Source organism: Bactrocera neohumeralis, chromosome 6 (genome assembly GCF_024586455.1).
Source record: "Bactrocera neohumeralis isolate Rockhampton chromosome 6, APGP_CSIRO_Bneo_wtdbg2-racon-allhic-juicebox.fasta_v2, whole genome shotgun sequence".
Lineage (NCBI taxonomy): Eukaryota > Metazoa > Arthropoda > Insecta > Diptera > Tephritidae > Bactrocera > Bactrocera neohumeralis.
In genome coordinates, this window is record NC_065923.1 from 29415193 (window position 1) to 29439191 (window position 23999).

Here is a 23999-nt window from a genome sequence, read left to right on the forward strand (position 1 = left end):
CTAGGGTTCTTGAAAAGTTCCAAGAAGATCTGACTTTTTCGAGCTAAACTTTTTTGAGCGATGAGGCCCATTTCTGGCTCAATGGGTATGTGAACAAGCAAAATGGCAGCAACCAGAAGAGTTTCAAGAGCTGCCAATTCATCCAAAAAAAATTACGGTTTGGTGTGCTTTGTGAGCCGGTGGAATCATCGGTACATTCTTCAACAAAAATTATGCCGGTGAGAATGTAACCCTGAATGGAGACTGTTATTACGCTATGATAAGCGACTATTTGATGCCTGAAATTGGAGCTCGTGATCTCGGCGACATTTGGTTTCAACAAGACGCCGTCACTTTTCACACTTTGCATCAATCAATAGATTTGTTGAGAGAACGCTTCGGTGAGCAAATAATTTTACGTTTTGGTCCACTCTATTGACCACCAAGATCGTTTAATATCACAGCGTTAGACTTTTTCTTGTGAGGATATGTAAAGCCAAAAGTTTCTGTGGACAACTCGCTTCGATTCAGGCCTTGGAGAAAAACATCATGGCTGTCATTCACCAGTTACCAGTCGAAATGCTCGAGAAAGTCATCGAAAATTGGACTCAACGGATGGACCATCTGAGCCAACATTTGAAAGAGATATTCTTCAAAAAATAAATGCCAAAGAATGATCTTTCGAACGATAATAAACATTCCACATTAAATTTGAAGTTTCTGCGTTTCTTCTTTAAAAAAGTGGGGGAACCTCCAAATGGATCACCCTTTTTAAGTTTTATCTTCAAAACTTCTGTCAATTACTCAGCTTTTAAGTTTTGTAAATAAAATTCGAGGCATGAAGTTATAATAACTGAAATTTTTGCTTGCTAAACAAGTTTTTTTTTGCATGAAATCAAGCAGCTTTTTTGCGATGAGCATGAAAACGCCGTGACCCATTTAGTAATTGTTTTGCGGTTTTTAGTTTATTAATTTAATTTATGTATTTATTTCATCATTTCATTTAATTATATAAGTAATGGTTTATATATGTATGTGTGTGTGTATGTATGTTTGTAATGGTACTGTATTACTAAAGCATTTCAATATAAATACAATATTCATTATTAGTAAATAATAAAATCATGAACAAAATGACGTTATTCTTTGTAGTACTGCGCTACCTATATATGTATGTATGTATGCAATTAATTAATGAATTTATGTCAATATATAAATATATATATCTTTAAATTTAATAACAATCGATTTTATTAAACAAAGTAATTCATTAGTGCGTTCAAGCAATGATTATCGATATTATTGATGTATGTATGTAAGCAAAGCTCGAAAATAAATTCGTTTCGGAACGAAAAGCGAGTTGAAAGCTGAACTTGTCTTTGTCGATTTTTGTTTTTTCAATTTGAAGCTTTAAGCGACTTACTGCAGGCGACTTTCTGTGAACTACGCACACACCTACAAGTGCGTGCGTGTGTGCCAGTTAGAGCTGGAGCGTTGCCATATCAAAATAGAAAACGAATTTACGTCGAAATTTGTTGTATTTTTGTTTTTGTTCACTTAAATTTCGTTCGTATTTTATTTTTCCATACATTTTACAAATGTTTTTCGCTTTAGAAAAATAAACGCAGCATTCGTTAGTTGAGTTTTTGGTTTTAGCATTAACTATTTTTCTTTTTTGTGTTTTTTTTTAATTGTGTTCCATAATAATTTTAACCTAAAAATCGCTTAAGCAACAACTAATACACATTTGTGTATGTATGTATGTAGGTGTGTGTCTGACAATTTTCGAAAGGAAACGCTTTAAATTTTTTTCCGTTTTTTCTTGTTGTGCGCGCTCTCTCTCTCGCTTGTATTAATGGGATAGCTTACATTTATTTTTAGAAAAATTTCAATTATATTCTATAAATATTTTTAATGTTTTTTTCATGATTTTTTTTTAATTCTCTTTTAACAAAAAATTTGAGTGGTAACAAAAATTAAATGTAAATTAAATAGGACATAGTTTAGTTTAGATAATTTATTTGTTGTTCATTTAATTAATTAAAAATACATGAACTGCTACTTTGCCGAGTTTACGGGACCGTCTTGGCAGCATAATTGTAGGCTTATGAGCGGCTTGAAGACCGAAGCTGTTGTCGTTGGTCCTCAACTTCTTCATTTCTGTTGTTCTTATTGTTGTTGTTGTTTCCGTATTCCGTTACTTCATAAACTTTAAAATTATAATAAAAATGTTCAGTTGATTTGATTTATGTTTTTTTTGTTTATTTAATTTTATTTTTGTGCGAATAATTTATTCGGTGATCGTTCTTGTTGTCTCCTGAATGTAGACCTGGGAGCCGGGAACGGTGGAGGTGGTGACGAATGTGCGATGCTTGGCGCGGATCATGTTCAAGTTGGTTTCGGCGCATTCGGCACGATCTTCGGCAGCTTCGAGTTCACGTTGGAAACGGCGGACGCGGGTCACGGACTGTTGGGACATGCCCTCCTGTGGGTGGTTAAAGAGGGAAGAACAAAAATTGTGCAGGTTAATGGTAAAGCTTAAGTTTTAAGGAAGAAAGCAAAGTCTTATAAATAAAAAGGAAAGGAAAGAGGAATTTATCTTCCAAACGGAACGCTGTGACTCAGTTAAAGTCAGACTAAGAAACAACTTCAACGAAAATATTTTCCTCATTTCTTGTAAGTGACTTCTAAATATTGGAAAAGTAACGATTCATGCACTAACAGATTTTAGCAGATTACTTTTAAAAGAAAGCAGAGCTCCCAGAAAGTAACGTACTTTCGAACTTTTGCAACAATAATGCAATGAGGACTTCCTTTGTGGAGAACTAATATGATGACTCCAACTTTCTTACTAAGTTAGTCAATAAAATCAGAGCTGTCTGGAACTTCTTTAAAGAACGAGCTAAGATTGTCCAACATATGAAAAATTTAGCCAAAGTTTTTACAACAGAAATTTTAAAAAGAAAACGTTCTTCCAGCAAAAGAAAGCCCTCAATACACTCAATCTTTGCGATAAGATGCACAATAATAAAGTAAATATAGAAAAATGCAACCATAAACATTTATTTTATTTAACTTGTCTTTCATAAATTCGCCAACTAACTGGCATATCAACAATTCCCTATATTTATTTATTTACCAACTTTATTTAACTACAACGGAATAAGAGTATGTTACCTGTTCGGCCAGTTGACGCTTGAACAAGTTAACCTTGGCAACCGATTTGTCCAAAGCTTCCTGCAACAAAATGATGTTCTTCTGGTCCTCTTCGCATTGTACCATGACTTCCTTGACGGTGCGTTCCTTCTTTCTCAAGATCTTGATGGTTTCGGCGTGTCTCCTCTTCTCTTCCTCCAATTCCAATTCCAAATCACGTACGCGGGCCTCCAATTTGCTGATGATGCGCTTGCTACCAGCGACAGCGTTCAGCTCAACCTCTTCCAAACGGATGGACAAGTTCTAGGCGTTTAAAAGGAGTTATGTTTTTTAAACCAAACTTGCTAGGAAAATTTCAATTTGCCATACCTTGACTTCGACTTCCAGAGACTTCTTGATGGTTTCCAATTTGACGACACGTTCTTGTTCCTCGTGAACAATTTCAATGCTACGCTTGAGTTCAATCTAAAGTAATGTTAAGGTTTTTATAGTCTCAATTCACCTTTTTTTTTTTTGTGTAAGTATTTTGTTTTCTACTAACCTGAACCTTCTGGTAGCGTTCATCGCTGATTCTCAATTCTTTGGTGACTTCTTCGTAGTCAGCGGCGACAACCGACAATTCTTGCTCCAATTTCGACTTCAACGACACCAAGTTGACGTTGACGATGCTCAGTTCATTGATGCGGGTCTGCGCCTCCTCGTACTGCAATTCAACGGTGCGCTTAGCACGCACAGTGCTGTCCAAATTCGAGCGGACTTCTTCCAGTTCACCGTTGAGGGCAGCCAAGCGGCGCTGAGCCACATTGTACTGATCCAAAGTGGCCTGCAACTGGCGTTGTATATCCTCGTAGTGTGCCTGCAATTCGGTCAATTGCAATGACTGCTTCTTAATAACCTTTTGCAAATCGATGTTGGTCTTGTTGGCCACATCCAAGGACATTTCCAGTTCGGTGATTTGCACCTGCAACTTCTTCTTGATGCGTTGTACTTCGGTCTTCAAGCGGGTCTCAGCCTCAACCACGCGAGCATTCAATTGTTCGATTTCGATGGCGGTTTGCTTGCTGCACGGAAAGTAAAAAAATGGAATTATGTATAAGTTAGGATGCATGCGGATAATAATTGAAATAGTTAAAAATATGTCACAATTGTGATTTGGAGATTATGGATACGCCACATAAATTACCTCATTTCTAGCTACTTTTTATTGTTACCAAATACAATGAGTACCGTTTTCGTACTTGTTCTTGACCATACTTTGAAGAACACCTGCTTATTTTGTACATAATTGTAAAGTATTTACTAAAACAGCTACATAATTCGATTGGCAATAAACTATAATTTGAACAAATATCTGTAGTTTTTGGCCATCTGTCTTATATACTAGTACCAGCTGTCGAAGGGAATAGTTAATTGGGAACAGTCTTTGGGGCAGTGGTGTGGTTATTCTTACTTTCTTACACCCATTTTGGGGAGGCGAATTAAATATTTAATTTTTTTATCGGAAATAATAGTTCTATGGTGTAATATATATGAGTTTTACGGTCTTTGAGTGAACTCCTCTTTTAAGTGACCTAATGCCGAATCTCACTTACCACTAGCATATTATAATTACGCTCTGTTTATTTCTGGAATCGATTCGTTTTATTTGATTTCTACATCTGAACTTCGGATCAGCGCGATTTTAGTTGAACTTTTTCAGTTTTACCATAAGTAAACTTACTATATTAAGAGTTTTTAAGCTCCATTGGGTCGATGAGACCCAATACAATTGTTTGCGGTTTAAAATTTATTATATTTGTATTATTTACTTTGTTAGAGATTTAAAAAATATTGTGCAATATTTGTAGTTTTAATCACTCCTCAAAAATTGACATTTTGGTTGATATTGTAAAAGACTTTGAAAATTTCGAAATTAAAGCCAGATTCATTTTAAATTAAAAATTTTAGCTTCTTTTAAAATCAACACAATTACTTTATTTAAAGTGAATTGAAGGTAATGATTTTGGCAAACCGTAAAGAAGTTCATATTTTTTATAAATTTCAGAAGTTCGAATTTTCGAATTAAAAACAAAATATTATTCAAAACATAAATATTCAAAAAAGTTGAATGTTTCGAATTAAGTTGTAATATAAAATAGTTTTCGGAAATTCGAATTTTCGAAATTTGTAATTTAAAATAAATAATTTTCGACCGAGTTGCTTAAAATATTAAATATTATAAATCGGATTCTAAAAAATTTCGAAATTAAAATAAATTTCGGATGTTCGAATTTTCGTAGTTACTAAAATTGTATTAAAAATCTAAATATTTTAAATATATTTAGAATTAAGTCAAAAATAAATTTGAATTTAAAATAAATTTCGAAGTTCGAATTTTCGAAATTAGAACAAAATAATTTTCCAAAACTGGCGGATGTGTTTTCAACACACAAATCGATCATTTTGCATATTAGATATTTCTTTTACATTCAATCATCAAAAATACATTGTCTTCAATATGTAAACTTCGAAAACACAAAGTTCAAAAAAGTATCTTTCACTTCAAAGGTGTAAGCCAATAAAAAGATAAAGCGGTTGGCAGAGAATCGGTACATACTCGTATATGTATATGAGTATATTTATATACATATGTACATATGTATGTGCAATGAAATGCCAGAACAAAGGTGATTCGAATTCTTGTGTGAACAAATATCTCAAAGTGCATACACATGTTTCCAATGCAGTCAATCAGCGAACTTGTCACAATTACTCGCATTCCAATCTGTTACTTAGGCTTTTCTGCAAGCATGCCAATGCAGACATTTACGCTGATGCATCATCCAACTAAAATTAGCTGTTAATTCGCAATGTATTTAAGTATTTTAATGCAATTGATGTTGCTATTAAATCGCACAAAATAAATATTATGTAATTCAATTGTAATGCTTCTTAATTTAGGTTGTGATGCCACATCGAGATTATCTCAAACGGGTTCGCTTATGACTCAGCCCCTTAGGAATGGTGGATGTTGTCAGGTTTGTACGCGGTTTGTTATTTTTACTTGGCAAACGTTGCACAGGTGATTGCCGCAACGGTATGTGGATATTTGGGTCGCCATAGCGACGGCAATGATGACTAGTTTGTGCAGATTTGGGATATGCTGTGGGCGATCTTTCAAATGAAGTAATGGTGATGTGATGTGCCTTAAATGGTCAGGGATGCTTGATACTTCTTAATGGGTGGGCTGCAGGCGTGCGTATTTTTTTAAGGATATAAGTTCGATAGTAGAGAGAGGAATTGAAATGAGAGTAAAGGGAAGGTTTATCGTTGCTTTTGGAGATAATTTTTTGTTGTAAATATTTTAATATATAGTATCTATTTGATTTCGTTTTATGCTCACATTTTTTTGGTACTTAAGTTACTAAAAAAATCTAATCTCTCAAAAAAAAAACAAAAACTAATTTTCCTTTTTACATTAGATTGCACAGAAATGCATACTAATCTCAAAACACCACATAACTGTAAGCATTATTTTTATAATTAAACATTAGCATCTATGTAACTAAGCATTCCGTTCCGCAAATTTTCATTTTATAGTGTTTATTTTAAATTTTAATGCTTTCCTTCACATTTGTATATATTTTCATTAATTTTTCTTTTTCTTTTTTGCATACTAAATTTTAATCCACACTAATGTGTTTGGCTGGCTGACGGCTTTTATGTTTCATTTAGTCTGTGATTACTTTAAAATCCCTTAAACATTTGCCGAGATTTATTTAATTTGCAAATATTTTTTTTCTTGCTTTTAGTTTATTTGTGTACGTTTGCTTTTCGCAGCGCCTGTATTTGCGCAAATTTCATTATGCTTGCGTTCGAAACTGTCATGAGGCATCACTTTGCTTGCAAAACTTTTAAAATGTGATTTTTTTATTTAAGTATTTGTTATTTTGAAGGACAGCAAAATACAATTGAAAATTAAAATAAAAAAAATTAAAATAAAAAAAAAATAAAATATAAAGAAATTTAAAAAGCGTCTCTGAAGGCCGCACGAGTAATTTTGCAATGTTTTTTTTGCTTGTTTATGCCATTTAGTATTGAAATTTTGCAAAGTTTGCTTTTTGTTTTGAAATATTATATAATTATATATTATATACTCGCATATACATACATATGTTATTGGTTGATGCGGATCATATGGTAAGTAGGTTATATTGACACCTCGATGCAGTAAAATGGTTGATTTTTTAATTGAAATTGAACTTAATATCCAAGACATATGTATGTAGATATTAAAATAATTAGAAGCTGCGAATTAATTTCAAATTTCAAAATTTGTTTGAAAGTTCGAATTTTCGAAAATCGAAATTTAAAAATATAATATTCCGACTGAATTGCTTAAACTATTAAATATTATACACTGGGTTCTAAAAAATTTCCAATTAAAAAAAAATCGGATGTTTAATATTTTAATTGAAAAAAAAAATTAATTAAAAAATAAATGAATTTAATTGGGTCTCTTCCATAAATAATGTAATTAAATCAGAGTTGAGTACTACGTATGGTATACTTTGGATTTGTTTTTCTGTTTAATTTGTAAAAGTAATTAAAGTTTACCGTGATATGTTAGCAACAGCGATAAAAAAATAATATGAAAAAAAAATATTTTTTAATAATTTATTTAGTTATAATATTTCAGCCATATTTATTAAAATAATTTTTTTTTATCCGAAAATTGTTTCCATTGCTCTATAAATTATAAATTCTCTCTATTCTAAAGGTATTTTAGAAAAAAATATCAAATATCGAATTTTCGAAATAGCAGTTTTTTATTTTTATCATTATGCCAAAATTTGGAATCTGCAGAAATCTTGTGATTAAAAAGCAGTTCAAAGTTTTTGCACAAATACATTCTCAGGAATAATGTTAAATTATTTATGGACATTTAAAAAAAATTGATAAAACCTCAAATATTGTTTTCGAATTTCGAAAACGGTTTTTTCGTACTTAGTTATTCTTACAAATAGTTTATTTAATGTTTTTATAAGAAAAAATTACATATTTAAGTATATTTTCAAAACCTATTTCAAATGTTGCATTTTCGAAATAGTAGTTTTTGAAATTTGTCACCTAAAATTTGAATTTTTAAGGATATCATTATGTTAAAAAGCAATATCGAGATTTATACAAGCCCATTTTCAGAGAAAATGTTAAAATGTTTATAGACATTTCAAAAAAATTTAAAAAAATCTCAAAAATCGTTCTCGATTTTCGAAAACTGTTTTTAATACTTAGTTATTCTAAAAATGCTTTCTCAAATGTTTTAGAATTAATTTGAAGCTACTCAAAAATATTTTCAATTAAAGTTTTAAGTGTTTGTAGAATCGTATAATATCAGCTAGACTAGCGAAAAATGGAAAATGGTTGTCTCATGGAGAGATCGTTTTAAAACAATTTCATCTCTTAGAATATTGTTAGTAAAGTTTGGACAGAGATAATTAAATATTCTGGATTTTTTTTCGCCTACTTTGAATTTTTTTCCATATTTCAAAAAAAAAAAATATTTTTTTAATAAGCAATTTAAAAAAAAAAAATTTTTTTTTGTAAATTTGAGGCGTATGTGCATTAGACTTACGTTTTTTTAACAAATTAAATGCAAAATTAAAAAAAAAATAAAAAAATCATATTTTTGGCGTTATTGGGGTTTTAAAAAAATCTAAAATCTTTCATCTATAGTTTGTTTCAAAAAACCTATACTTTCTTAAGAAAAAAATAAGTTTGAAATTTTTAATAGTTCTTAGAAATAATCTATCCCAAGCTTTATGATTTCTAGCCTACTAATTTCAATCTGCCTTTCTGTCTTTACTTTACTCAGAAAAAAAAAAATAATAATCCAGCCATCTGCTCATAAGAAATAAGTACGTAAGCACCTATAACGGAAGTATATGCATAATTTACCCAATAATATGAGCAAATCAGCTGCATTGACAAACGACCCTATAAATCACAAAAGTTCTGTGCGTTTGGCTCGATATATGCATTGCCGTTAATTACGACAATGATCGATTGCACTGTCAGCGTTCATCATCTTCATTTACTTAGCGATTTCACCGACTGGCCGATCGAATAGATCTTCTACTCACGCCATTAATATATTTGTTTGTGTAGTAAATATGAAGGCACTGCAGCCCATTTCTTCTTAAACAAATAAATTTGGTATTTGAACGCAAGCTTCCCAAAAACTTGTAGCTTTTAAAAACTGCAACAACAAAAATGCATGAAAAACTGTTTGCTTAATTTTTTTAGTTTTTTTTAAATTTCTGCGTTGAAAAATTTAATGCGCTTGTTGCCAAAAATACAGCAAACGCAAATTCTGATTTTGTTTGTATTTCTTTAATTTTTGTTTTAAATTTTAGTTTGTTTTTCACAACCCAAAGCCAGAAATGTTGCGGCGAACTGCTCGACGCTGGTTTTGCGTTAATTTTATGCGAAAAAAAAACAATTTCGCAAATAGATGAGTGAGAAAATATTGCGAAAATAAAGAGACAAATGCATTGAATTGAAAATTTAATCATTTTAATTGAAAAACAGCAAGAAATTATGTTCGTAAATGTGTACTTGTGTGTGTAAGTATGTGCACTTTAATGTGACTTTTAAAGATTTATAGGTGTTTGTGTAGATATGTACAGATGTAAATTTGTGTACGGCTGCGTCCTAAAAGGTATTTCATGCATTTGAATGTTAAATAATTTGCAACTATGCGCCTAACCGCGCTAAGCAGGCGGTAGGCCGTGCGCTAGGGAAGATTTGCAAAGTGTTTTGTTTTTTCGAAATGTAATTTTTAGGTGTCTGCAAACTTTTGGTGGATGAGTCCCAGTTTAAATAGATTAACTGATGTGGAGTTTAAATTGGTGTATAATGGAAACCCTTACCCACAAACGCTAGTACGTGGAGAACTTACGCAGCGCACGCCAAACTTGCGCTCCAGCACAGCCACTAAGCTTGCTCACTCAATACGACGACTACAAAATTTTGCTAACAAACTAACACGCCACATACTTAACCTTCTCAAAACTCACTTTTCGAGTTTGTGCGTTCTTTAGACCCTACCCTACCTTTACTCGTACCCATACTTGTAGTGAAATTAATAATGTTGCCAATATATATAGGAATAGTCCTTCAATTTGGGATGTGTACGCATTACTTTGCGACATATCCAACACTTATCATCTATGCCACACCTTGAGTCCGCATAAAATTCGACCGTCTTCTGATTGAGCGTCGACAACTGACGCTTAACATTATGCAATGATGAGGAGACGCGATGATCGAGCTTATCGACCAGGCGTTCATCCATCAATTCGATGTGATAGGCATGCGATGAGATGCGACTCTCCGGTGAACCGGAGCGTGCACGACTCGCAGCACGACTTGCACGCACCAAGGTCTGTGCGAGGAAGTCCTCCTCTTCACGTTTCGAAGTCTTGATATTACGCTCGGATTCCGAGATGAGCGCCTGTGCTATGGCCGTGGCGGATTTGCCACGAATCGAACGTTTAAATTCGTCCGTCATGCGGGCACAATCATTATCCAACTCCATTCTACGTATGCGTTGTAATATTTTTAAAGTGTCTTGACGTATTAGATCCTCTAAATCCTGTTGACGGCGACGACGACGTTCACGCGAGCGTTCAATTACCGTATCGGGTTCTATATGCTTGTGAACACGCGCTGCGTCGGCGAGTTTTATCACACTGAATGGTGTACGCTTCCTAACGCGAAAATCAAGTAAAATTTCATCTGCCCGATGGGCACAGGCACGCGACAGGCGCAACACTTCGTCGGCATCGTAACGACGTACCGGGTTGGAGGGGCGATATTGTCGCAGACCGCGCTCACTTGACCACGGCAAGTGCGGCGGATCGACATTTAGTTTCTTTGTTTTCGCATCCAAATAATCGAGCATCGGCTGATAGAAGTTCATTGTGTAGCCATAGTTGTCCTCATAGGCGTGTGTTGCCAAATGGCGGGTACGCGAGGGACGCAATCTGTATGTGAGCGCCATGATTTCTCTTTTACGCTCGGACAGATAACCACAATTGGGTGGAGTAAAGGGTAGAGGGAGGGTGGCGGTTTAGCAAACTAGATTTGTAGCAAGGGAAGCGCACAGTGAGTTTGTCGATTTGTAGCGCCTGCAGTAAGGGTCTGGCGTTGCTGCGCTGTTTGGTCAAATGGGACGCAGCTCTTTCAAGTGTTTTAGTTTCGTTTGCGTGCGCTGTGTGTTTTTTGGTGAGCGCTATTCGCTTTTGCTAGATGAGGATCAGTTGTTGTATTCGTTGCGATCTGTGTTACTTAGGGCAGTGCGTGTTGGCTTCGTTTTAGCTCGTTTGTTTTGTTTTTGTATTTGAGTAAGTGTGTGTATAACTGACTATTAGAAATGTTTTGTACTTGAAATACAATTAGTTTAAATGATTTCAGTATAAAAAAGCATTTGCTGAGCAATCTGCAGTCACAGTAGACGAAAAATTGCAGGCGATCGCTGATTTCGCTGTCTCTGTTTGGCGTCGATTTTTTGCTTGCGCTTTGGTTTCGTCTTTAGTCAACGTTTGCTGCTTCAGCGTTTTCGAGCGTCATTCACATTCACGCGATTTTCGAGTTTTGCTGATTTCTGCATTCGCCACAGTTGGCCGTAGAGCTTGTTGCTGGGTTTTATTTTCGCTGGCCTCACAAAATTCGCTGAACACTTGGCGCGATCTATAAAAAGATTTAATGTATTTAAGTAATCGGTGTTCACTTGCGAGAGTTTGCTTTATTTTTCTGCTTGGCATTGCATTGACTTCAGCAGGAAGCCAGCAATAGAATCGTATAAGATTAGAGCTGTGCCATGATCGCGGCTATATTGAGCTGTCATAATGCATGGAATCCTTTATGAAATCCGAGCAAATGATCGTGATCATCTCTCTCTAGGACACTAGGAACTTGAGAGTATTCAGCGCTATGACACTCAAAGCTCAAGATCACTTGGAAAACTTCCATATATTTACCTTCCAACTAAATGTTCTCACAATAACTGCAACGAGCTGTCTCGTTTATCCTTTTATCCTTTAATCCGTGTTCTTTACTCCTTCAGTTCATTTAGCAAGCCGAATTGATTGTGTAACGTTCACTTTGTGGCTGTACAAGTTTCATAAGAAGTTCATTATTTTTTCAAATTTCATAAGCTTCCTTCATCACACTTACTCAACACGATCGCGTTTGATTCTTTAACTCTCGTTCACTGTTGGCGCTTAGAAATATCAATATTGGATTTTTCCGTTATGAAAAGGGTTTTTGGTGAGAGTTTTTTCGTAAACTTCTCAATTCGATGCTATACCCCCAATTCTGTAAATCGTACTGATGCAAAATGGGTCAGTTAGTATACAGCGTTGCTTTCCGCTATCGATCGATCAATTCGTATCGATTTAGTACGAATCGTTGTTTGTTTTCCTATTTTCTATGCATTTCATTGCTTTATTCCGAGGAATTTATAGGAAGCATTCTATTTAGCATTGATAGTGTCGCTAGTTTCTGTGCCAAAAATAAGTCAATAGCCGTTGTGATAATATCGTGGTTTTTTACTTCTCTGTTGTTCATGATGCAATGACCTTACACGTCACATTCACGTTTTATCAAGCGGAAGTTGTAGGTTTGCCGGGTTAAAATACCAGCATATATACGACATTTTCATAAAGAATCCAAACTTGAACTATAAAAAATATTTTTGTATAATACTGACAAGTTGATGACGAATCTTTCAACTCAAAAAGAGCTCGCGAATTGTTTGAATACGGATCTCTTAAATTGGTTTCAATCACTTTTTGCTCGAATGGTTACCACTAAAACTCAAATCGATATCTTCACGGCTTATAGATTTTTTTTGCGAAGTATATTCCTCCCTTAAGGTTTTTGCTTTGATTTCGTATTTATGTTGGTTCTATAGGACATTGCAAGGGTCTATTGTTGATAACAGCCTTTTGAGTTCAGAAGTAGTGCTCCCTTTTCGATAACTGATTTAACTAATCGAGACAGAAAATACTGAATGATTGCTATACTTTCTACTATTTTTGTAACCTTTCGACTTTTGTAGAGTACTCGAGACAATTCTTTCGTTTAAGATAGCGACAGGATAGATGAACTCAAGTGTGACTTGCAAAATGATATCCAATGTTCAGGGTGGTCTCTCTCCAGCTCTGTACCTTCAAAGTCCAACCTAACCTCTTTCATCTCAAGAATAATGCGGTCTTACATATTTCGGTTTTATGGACGAGTCTTTAACAAGCTAGTAGTTACTAGGCATAGATAAGACTTAAGAAGCTCTATTGAATAACAACGGGCAGGTACAGGTAGCAAAAGGATATCCAGGTCCCATTATCGGAGATTAACTCCAGCGTAGTCAGCTACGTAACCGGATCGAAACCGGAATTTATCCGGCCAAGAACTGTCAATTTTCTGCCGCTACAACAACAACGTTGAAAAAAAACTTTAAGTTTACTGGCACATCAACTCTATTTGTCCATAATTTGGGAATATATTTGGCAACGAAAATGCAGACGAGTTCGCCAAACTAAAATCCACTTTAGAAAGAGCTCTATACGCATTTTGAACAAATAGAAACCAATCCTCAACTGCAAGATAACACAGCATACATTTCAGAAGTAAGTATGTGAATACTAGGGAATACATATTAAATAGGTCTAGTAATAGTCTAGTATAGAATTACAGCTTCTATAAAGGGGCTTGGACCTTTTGGGGCTGCCCTATAACAATACTTGCCGCAGTTTTAACCTAGAAGCAAATGAGCAAAGAGTTTTCCACTTTCTGTGTGAATGGCCAGTTCTATCAAAATCTCGGCATAGGAAACTTTCTCATCCCAAAAACTTGAATGCCGATTTTTATGAATGATAGTCAGTGAGGTCTCTGAAACAAATAGACTGGGAATATTTCATTTTTATACTTCGAAATCTTTACGATATTATTAAGACGTTCGAAGCTCATGCTTAACTTTCACGGAACATGCAAAAAGGTAATTCACGATCTTTGGATTAATCTCCATTTGATTCACTTCATAGAATGACCAGAACTCATTTTTCAGATATTCACCATAGATATATGCAGATATAAAACAAAATCTTATATGGCACATAAATTTTAATACTTTTCACAATACAAAATCTCCAAATCACAAGTGAGTGGTAAAGTTAGAAAGTTAAATTTAAGCGACTTACCGAATAGCCTCGATTTCCTCGTCCTTCTCAGCCAAGCGGCGTTCGGCATCATGGCGGTATTGATTGAAGTCAGCAGACAAGCGTTGAGCGCGTTGCTCCTCAGCCTTGCGACCCTGTATGAGACAAAAAAGAAAACGACATTAATCATTTCTCTTCTGAATGGTTAGTTGCTAATGCTTACAGCCTCGGCTTCCTTGTAAGCAGCAGTCAATTCATCACGTTCATTCTCCAAACGGCGCAGTTCCAATTCCAATTCATGCAAGCGACGGTTCAATTCGTTGAGTGTGCCCTTGGCGTCATGGAGATCATCTGCGACGAAGAGTGAATATAATGTGTATTAGTTATAATATAAACGAAATAAGTAAGTGTATTAGTTCGCATTGTACTCACCTCCTAATTTCTTGTTCTCACGTGCCAATGTGTTGTTAGCATCCTTGACTTTGTCCAATTCATGCACGGTGCGTTGCAATTCAAGCTGCTTGTTCTTCAAGTCACGTTGGCTAGTCTCAAACAATACAATTGTTTCATCGAGACGGCTCTTCAATTCGACATTGTGTTTCTCCAAGGTAGTTACCGACTTGGTCAATTCGCGGCATGTGTTATTCGATTTCTCCAAATCGATAATCAAAACTTCCACTTCGCTGGCCAAGCGAGTCTTTTGTTTCTCCAAATTGTTGATCTTTACAATCAATGACTCAACATGTTCCTCGAGTTCAGTGATGCGCACTTGGTATTTACGACGGATCTCTTCGACCTCTTCTGCGCGTGCGGCTACTTCAGTCTGGTATTTGTTTTGCCAGGAAATAGCATCGGCATTGGCCTTGACCAGCTGACGTTCCAAGTCAATACGTGCTTCCGATTCTTCTTCGAGTTGGATGCGAATCGATTCCAATTCGCTTTCAACTTGATGAAGGGAAGATTCCAACATCGAACGACGACGGTCTTCATCTTCCAAACGGCGGCGAGCATCTTCCAATTGTGAGATAACTTGACTCTTGGAATATGAGACAGCGTCCAGGTTGGATTTGAGATCTTGGACGTCCTTGATCAATTCAATGTTCTCTTGCGACAGGCGGGTCTTGTGCGATGTAATATCGATGACAGTGCGGTTCAATTCCTCAATTTTAACATTCAATTCGGAAATGGTGACTTCCAAACGTTCAACATGTTTGCTGGTAACAATACGCTCCTTGTTGAACGATTCGATTTGGGAGAGATATTCGTAAATTTCGGCCTGGAATTTGGATTTCTCCTTCTCAGCCCTGCATAAGTTTGTTCGAGTCAGTGCAAGGAATGAAATATATAAGTACAAAAAGGAATAATTAGTTAATTGATAGTGTTTCAAAGTGGAATTTTATTTATCAACATAGAATACTTAGCGGCAGCAGTATGCATGGCAGCGTTATCTCTAAAGTCGATTGTATGTGCAGCGGTGATAAGCTGGGTATAATCTAAATAACTGAGTTTAGTTTTGCATTGACCCATAGAGACAAAATCTTTCAGTTAACCGACTGAGTTTAAATCTAATTCTTTTGTAAATACCCCACTTTTAGAGAATTTGCAGAATATGTACTATTATTTAAAAGGAAACGTGGTTAGGAGTTCAAAATTTTCTATTCATAGATTTGATCAGCGTCCGTTTCTTTGTAGCCTAATCGATTCTTGGGTTCTTTTAAAATGTACTTAAGTTCATTCCAGCTGCCTTATAAATTCAAGTTTAAAGTCTATGAACAATTTTCATGTCTTCTCTGAAAAGTTTTTCTGGAACTTTTCTTTTTTCTTCGTTTTAAGAAACATTTTTTGAGGTTTGGTTATCCATAAACACCAAAAACGTCATCAGAAATTGTCAATAAACTGCAAGTTTGAACCTTTTCGGAAAAGCTGTTTCTTGTCAGATGTTTTCTCGAAAAAGGGTTAACGTGAAGCAACAAAAATTGACGTTAAACTCGAGTTTAAAAAGTGTAGGTATATTACAAGTACTCAGAAAGACGAATTTACTTCTCTAAGCAGTTTCTTCTTGTCAGAAAGTCATATAATTTTGATACTGTCAATATAGGATTGCATCCTAGTGAAGTTCAGGTTGTTCTATAAATTCCAGCTTTATGTCTTGTGTATGTGAGCCCCTGAGCTTTGAGAAGTGTTTGAGTAAATTAACGAGTAATTTGAAAATTTTAATTAAAAAATGTATTGAACGGCCAAGTTTAGTTACCAAAAAAGTGATTTTTAAAACAAGTTAAATCAATATTTTGCATGGAAAGCTCAAGGCTTGTGGGCAGTGTTCAATTTTCAACACTAATACAGACAATAAACTCGAGAAATAAACATGACTTGGTTACAACTCTTTATTCAAATAACTGTTTCTTTTTCGAAAAGCTTATACGATAAGCTTGTAAGCTTTTATTGAGCTTTTTTTTATCTATTATATGTAGTTCGAAAACGAAATAGCGTGGTTCAATAAATACCAATGCTAATAACTGAGCATGGTCATTGCACACTAAGTCCAAATCCAAGTGGGGTATTAATCTTCGATGCTACCGAAGTTATTCGACTCTACTAATATTTCTTTCATTGCCAACTTGAAAAGCTATTTTATGCATATTTTGACTGATAGTAAGGAATTAATTCTTGCTTATTCTAAGGGAGTGCATAAACTATCAGTAAAAATATGCATGAAAGAGCTTTCTCAGTGCGGACTCTGTGCGTGCGGATAAAACTGAAAGATCGACTAGGGGTGACTATATGCGCCACCAGCTCGCATTTTGAAAATCAAAATTAAAGAAAAGTATTATTACGGTGCGTAATGTATTATATTATTAATAATTTTTTTAAATTAAAATTAAAATTAAATATTAAAAAATTATGTGAGAATTTGGTTAGAGAGTTGAATTTTTAAATTGTTGCAATGCTAATTTTTTTTTTTAATTCCATAAAAAAGATATTAAAAATTTTCGTGAACTACATATGTATATTAAAGAATGTTATTTTGAAATTTTTTAACGATTACCGTTACTTAGTTACTAGGACCATATTTCCCATCCTATCCTGTTCAAGGAAAACTTCATAAATTCTACATTTGCTCGACATTCGCACATCAACTGCTTCATGCAAGAAAAAAAGTATCAAATTTCCATAAAGGTGAATTTGACAAAAAGAGACAACAACAATAACACGTTGAATATTTACTAAATCAAAGACTTATTTGGATCGACAGTGCGGAGAAGCTGAGCGGAACCAGCCAAACAGCTAACAACCACCGGCGCAACATTGTGTGGGCCGTGCGGCAAAAAGGTGGAAAAATGTGTAGGAAAAATTCAAAATTTTTTCTAAAAATAAATGCGCGCATTATTCGACTCAACTTATGTATATATGTATGTATGCATATATTTATGCTTTTGCTTTTATATTCTTTGCTATAAGTGCTGAACATTTGAGTAAAGCACAAAAGAAATAAATAAAATATGCAAGAACAGACAGAAGCAGACAGCGCAATAACTTTGTAGAGATTTTCGACGCGGCTCATTGGTCATTAAGGTGTGAGCTTTTGCGGCAAAAGCTTTCGCTTGTCTAAAGTATATCTTGCTAGCCAACAAAGCGCAGCAGCCAGCAGACTAGCAGACGCATAACGCAGCATAGCGGCGCTGTAGTAGTGGGAGTGGGCCGAATAGTTTGCGTTATAAGCTCACGAATATGATTTTTAGGCATGGCAATGCGCAGGACCGCAGGTGAAAGCTAAAGGCACACACACACAGTTACCAATTACGGGATGTAGTGTATGAGTAAGCAAAAAATGCAGCGTATAACAAAATAAATTTTAATCAGTTCTAAACTGTTTTGGAAAGTTTTTGAAAACTGTTTTGAAAACTTTTTGAAAATATTCAACTTTTCTACAAATTTCGAGTTTTTAAGTTAAATAGCTCACTGAAAAAGCTTATAAGGTGCACAGTAAGTATGCTAGATCAGCTAACATATTGTATACAGTGCGCAGCTGCGGTGAGCTACTGCAGCAGCAATGCTCCCACTCTACCAACGGCTGTGTGTATCTGTAGCCTTGAAAAATATTTCGACACGATTTGTGTTATTTTTGGATTTTGGAAATATGAGATTTCAACGAACACTTTTCGCAATCGCCTGCGCGCTTACACATCGACACTTACATACATTAACGGTGTTTATATATGTTATATACTATTTATATACAAGTAATTACATACACATGTGTATAATCGTCTGCTATATTTCAACACATTTTAATACATTTCAGACATTTTTGTAGCCACAGCGATTTTTCTGTTTAGATAAACAACGGTTTTCAACGCTTTGCTGCAATTTATATGCAGTTGGTATGTTTGCTTTTTGTACACACTGTATGTCAAGCGCATTGCACTCGATTATTTATTTTGTGTGAATAATTTTCCGCATTTAAAATGCAACATTTTCGTATAAACATTAAACAAAACGATTTTTGCTGACTGACTCACTGACATATTAGCCCAATTACGAGCATGAGCAGACGAGGTCACGGTGACCGACGTTTTAGTTGGGTTACTAGTGTTAAGTTCAATGAATTGACAACAAATGTATAACGGTGTGTGTGTAGGCTACAATGGTTACAATGTGCAACGGGTTAAGTTGAAGATTTATAGGTATTATGTATATAATACATATGTTTTTCTACATAGTAAGTACATATCGTCACCTAAAATGCAAAATAACGAATCAACAAAAAATCGAAATTGATTTTTTTTTTGCTTATGATTCACAACATCATATTACCTATACGTAGCAAAAAATTTGCAGCTTACGCTGTTAGATATATCCAAATTATAACCAATATATAACCACTTTATAACCAAAATATAACCATTTAATAACCAAAACTCAAATTTGGTTTCTATGAGTGGTTTCTATTATATCGTTTTTTCCGTCGCCTGTAAACTTATGATATTACGTTATTTAATTTTAAGTGAATATATGTTTCTTCTACATATAAGTATGTATATAAAAGTATTTATATATTTTTTAAAATATTTTAAAACTCAAACAAACAACTTTCACATAAAACAAGCGCGTCTCAAGCACTAAATTAAACGCTAAGTTAAAAGCACTAAAAAAGCTCTGCTAAAAAGCAAGCCAAAGCTTTCTTTAATACATTGCTTTCTTCGCTTGCTGCAAACGACACACTCACCTGGACTTCGCTTTCGTTAGGATTTCAACTTGTTCTTGGAAATCCGCAATAATTTCGTTGTGCTTCTTCTTCAGAAGAATGGCAGTTTCTTCGGATTCGAGGTGCACATCCTCAAGCAATTTGCGCAGCTTCAATAATTCGGCATCACGCTTGCGATTGGCCTCGAACTGTGTGTTGTATATTAGACGAAAAATATATTAATAATATAAAACAATAATTTTTGTTTTAAAAGTTTAATTTTTTTTTTGTGTGTTTTGTTGCACTCACCTGATGTTCAGCGCCGCCTTCAGCTTCCTCAAGACGTTCGGACATCTGAATGACCTGCACGCTGAGATCGGCCTTCTCGCGCTCGATCTGTAAAATTTGTTGAAACCATATTAGAATGCTTCGGTTGAAAAAAGCAATAAAAAACAATTTCCCAGAACTCTATAGAAAATAACAGAAATTCACGCACGAGCAAAAATGTTTAAGTGTATAAAAAAATATTTGTTTATAAATATTGACAGTTGTAGCTATGTTTCATTACACTTTTTTTTATATATTTACATTCTTATAATTTTTTTTGTATACTTCATTCTTATACAAATATTTATATACAGACAAAAATTTTTATTTGAAAAGCGCTTCCTTTATTTGAAAGACTATGTATTTTCATTGCGCTTACTCACGTTGCCTATTTCGATAGTTATTATCATCTAATACAAGCATATACAAGCGTTTAGAATGTCTAGTAATGTATACATATGTAAGCACTAAGAATTTTTATTTTTAACAGTTGAAATTTTATTTATTTACTTATTTTGTTTTGCGTTAAAGATGCTTTACTGTGAATATATTTTTTAGATTGTGCATGAATGTGGGTAAAAAAACTTCGAAATAAATATTTCTATACTTGTAATTCAAGAATTTTTTATTTTTTATTGGTTAGGTTAGTTTAAGCGGTCGATCCTAACGGGGATCTAACTTGCACAGCTTAGAACGCCGGTCCGTTGTGATAGCTAAAAGTTCATATATACTGTACCTACTGTTGTCTATCAATACATATCAATAACGGTACTTGTTTACATTTGTCGTTATATTTAGTAAGTTGAGAGAACTCTGTTTTCCTTTCCAATACAACTTTGGTGAAGGAAAAAACGTTAAGGTTGACTTAAGATACTAATGTGCTGCAAATTCAAACCATGCCCTGAAATATATTGTAACAAAAAAGCACCAGGAAATTATAATTAAATTCCCGAGTAAATGATATTTCGAAAAAAATGTACTTTGCTAAGTTGGCAGGACTGTCCTTAATTACTATGCCAAATATGAGCGCGATCTGTTAACCAGTTGATTTACAGCAGGTGCTTAAGCCGGTACATCTCAATAGTGCGTTGCGATTTGCGATAAAAATGGATCAAATAAAGGCTGTCGAGAGATCATTGAAGAAATGCCACGCTAAAAAAGGGAAGGATACGGTGATTGAAAATCGTCAGGCAAGTGTTAGAGAGATGGCAAGAGAGCTCGACATCTCCCGCGAGTCCTTTCGAATGATTTTAATGATAATGATAAATGAAAATGAATACCGTAAACAGGTCCCTTTGGACATGCTTGATCGCGCGAATTCCGAACCCCCCACATTCATGGAGAGCATTAAAACCGCCAATGATATTTGGGTTAATAAGTTTGACATGCAAAGAAGTCAGCAATAACTGGAATGGATTCCGTTTTCAATCGATAAAACAAAATTCGCTTAAGAAGCTGAAGGCCATCCCAAAATGTGCTTATGAAAAGTGTTTCGAGGACTGGAAAAATCGTTGGAATTCGTGTATTACATCTGGTGGGGTGGGGGAAGGCGACCAACTAAATATTGATGAATAACTAAATATTTTGCATTTTATTTACAATTAAATTAAGTAAATTTCTTTGATAAAAAATTTAAGCTTTTTAAGTTATGTCATTGGTTAAATTGGAATACATTTTCATATTTCTTTTTAAACCCAGCATTTTGAGGATAAGTTTGATATAATATCTCCAAAAACAAGAAAAAACCATAACTTCAGCTTCACTGTTCAAAAATACAAAATTTTCCAAAGAAACTTTATTATGATCGCTTAGTTTGTTTGGAGCTATATATGGTATAATAATCGATCTACACAATTTCTTCGGAGATTATACAGTTGCATTGAACAATGACTCATGACGAATTTGGTGAAGATATCTCGTAAAAAAAAAACATGTTTTCTATACAAGCTGTTTATTTAGAAAGTACACTTTGTATTGCAGATATACATATGTGTTCCGTTCTGAACAATTTCTTCGGAATTCCATCATTGCTTTAGAAAATAATCCATTCTGATTTTTTAAGGTAACTGGTCAAATGAGAAAGCTATCCATACCAGCTCTTCAATCTGAAGTTTGCAGGTGTTGATATAAACTTTGAGCGTAGTCGATTTCGGCTATATGCTATAGTGATTCGATATCGGCGTTTGGACAAGTTAGTAGCTTCTTGGAAAGAGAAGGACGTGTGTGAAATTTCTGAACGATATCTCAAAAACTAGTTTTGCGAGACTATTTTGCGCATATACAAGTATAAACAGACAGGCGGAGTCGAAATCGACTATGCTCAAAGTTCATATCAACACCTGCAAACTTCAGATTGAAGAGCTGGTATAGATAACTTTCTCATTTGACCAGTTATCTTAAAAAAATCACTAATTTACTATTGTAAAGGGTCTCCGACATTTCCTACTGGGTGTTACAAACTTCTTGGTAAACTTAATATACCATCTTGAGGGTATAAAAAGGATATAAAAAAAGTGTAGTAAGCAGATATGTAGATAATGAAGATAAACAAAAATCGAACTCTCCAATTCAGTTTAACTTTTAAGAGTCGAAAAGGAGTTGTAACTTAATGTGCCAAGAAAACTGATTGGAAATCCATTTATCAGAAAAGATTATGTTTAGTTTAGCTAAACTATATCTATGATGGAAAAACGCAAGAGATGGAAAATTATGGGTTATCTCTCCTCGAAAAACAATATCACTGCTCCATCCTTAACAATTCTTAAAGTTTATATCTCCCTCGATAAGCAATTTCACCCTTCAAAAAATTGCATCAGATATGGGTTTGATGAAAAGATATATTGTAGAAGAAAATAAGATATGATAACAAGAACTTGCAGATGAGAATGGAACTTGAATGTGCCTACTTCGTATTGGGTTTAACCTTACTGTTCTCTCACTTCTTATACTTTGTTCAACTTAACCTTTTTTCCAAATTTTGAGGCTAGTGGCTGACTTTAGAGGCTATGCACACTTAGTTAGATAATTTTGGGAAACATGAAATTTGATGCAAATCTTCAGTTCGCTAGTTTATTTTTAACTAAATTACTATAAAAAGTATGCGAATTTTCGTTGCTCCTCTCGGATGCAACCTCTGCCAGGGAACTTTAAGGTATTTTTTGAAAATGTTTGTTTCTGCAAACTCAAAATTGTCCTATCCGAAAGACAACATGGACATTCGATTTTAATTAAATTTCATGTTTAATTTGAAAGTTTGCCTGCTTTAATATCAAAATTATGCATACCGTTATGAGCTAAACATGACAAGGCATCCATCAACACCTACAACATGCAAAGCAAATTTTTCGCACTAATGAAAATATACCCACAATTTTGATATTTAGTAATAATTATTTTTAATTTTTGTGTAAATTTTGCAGTGGCAAGAGGCCAGCAAACTTAAAAATCCGCAGAGCAGTCACGCAGAATTGCAACATGCAGCTGAACTTAGAGAATTTTGTAGGTGTTAGAACGCTAAAACATGTGGATATGCCGATATAAATATGCCTCTATATGTGTATACACATTTTGTGTATTTTAGAACCTACTTCAAGAACTCACGTATCTCATAAACACAAGTGCAAGATTATAAAAACTATTTTCCTTATAATTACATGCCGGGTATATGTATATCTAGTTATGTGTTTATTGGTGTTTCAGTGCATGGAAAATATTTTAATGATTTTAATTAAAGCGGTGCGCAATATACAAAACGCAATGTGTGTTGGTTTTGCTTTAGAATTTTTGCCCGTTAGAGTTTTCTGTTTAAAATGACCTAATTCATATAATATGAAAATCATTCCAAATTTCACAAGCGAACAAAATAAGGCAACATTGTGTATAATATGTCCGTGTAGGAGTGCACAAACATTTGGAAGTCATTTGTGGCGGCTATTATGAGCAGTGTTAGCATTCGTCGAAGAGGTGGACTCCGCGCTGCGAGGTAAAGCGCCCGATTTGCGAACGCACTAAGGCGAAACTCTGAGGTATACAATGGTGTCTATACATATGTAAAGAGATATATATGTATATGTAAGTAGAAACGTGTGCGCTTGGATACAGGCTAGAGACATGGAATGTTCGATTACTGCGGTGAATGCAGTGCATATATA

General features: G+C 34.4%; 1 protein-coding gene across 2 annotated transcripts in view; it reads right to left on the reverse strand.

The window, feature by feature from the left end:
• Window positions 1-1981: 1981 nt before the first annotated feature.
• Window positions 1982-23999, reverse strand: part of LOC126761047 (paramyosin, long form) — a 30868-nt gene continuing 8850 nt past the window's right edge. Inside the window, exons 3-11 of one of the 2 annotated variants that reach the window (XM_050476953.1) lie at window positions 19831-19917; window positions 19564-19730; window positions 14769-15640; window positions 14560-14687; window positions 14379-14491; window positions 3677-4196; window positions 3505-3600; window positions 3157-3438; window positions 1982-2464 (exon numbers count right to left, since the gene is read on the reverse strand). In XM_050476953.1, coding sequence (XP_050332910.1) covers window positions 2270-2464; window positions 3157-3438; window positions 3505-3600; window positions 3677-4196; window positions 14379-14491; window positions 14560-14687; window positions 14769-15640; window positions 19564-19730; window positions 19831-19917 — 2460 coding nt within the window. In that variant the 3' untranslated portion in view covers window positions 1982-2269. Of the gene's footprint in view, window positions 2465-3156; window positions 3439-3504; window positions 3601-3676; window positions 4197-10355; window positions 11869-12158; window positions 12289-12354; window positions 12484-14378; window positions 14492-14559; window positions 14688-14768; window positions 15641-19563; window positions 19731-19830; window positions 19918-23999 lie in introns of those variants that run through there. The other variant, XM_050476954.1, reaches the window with a different exon arrangement.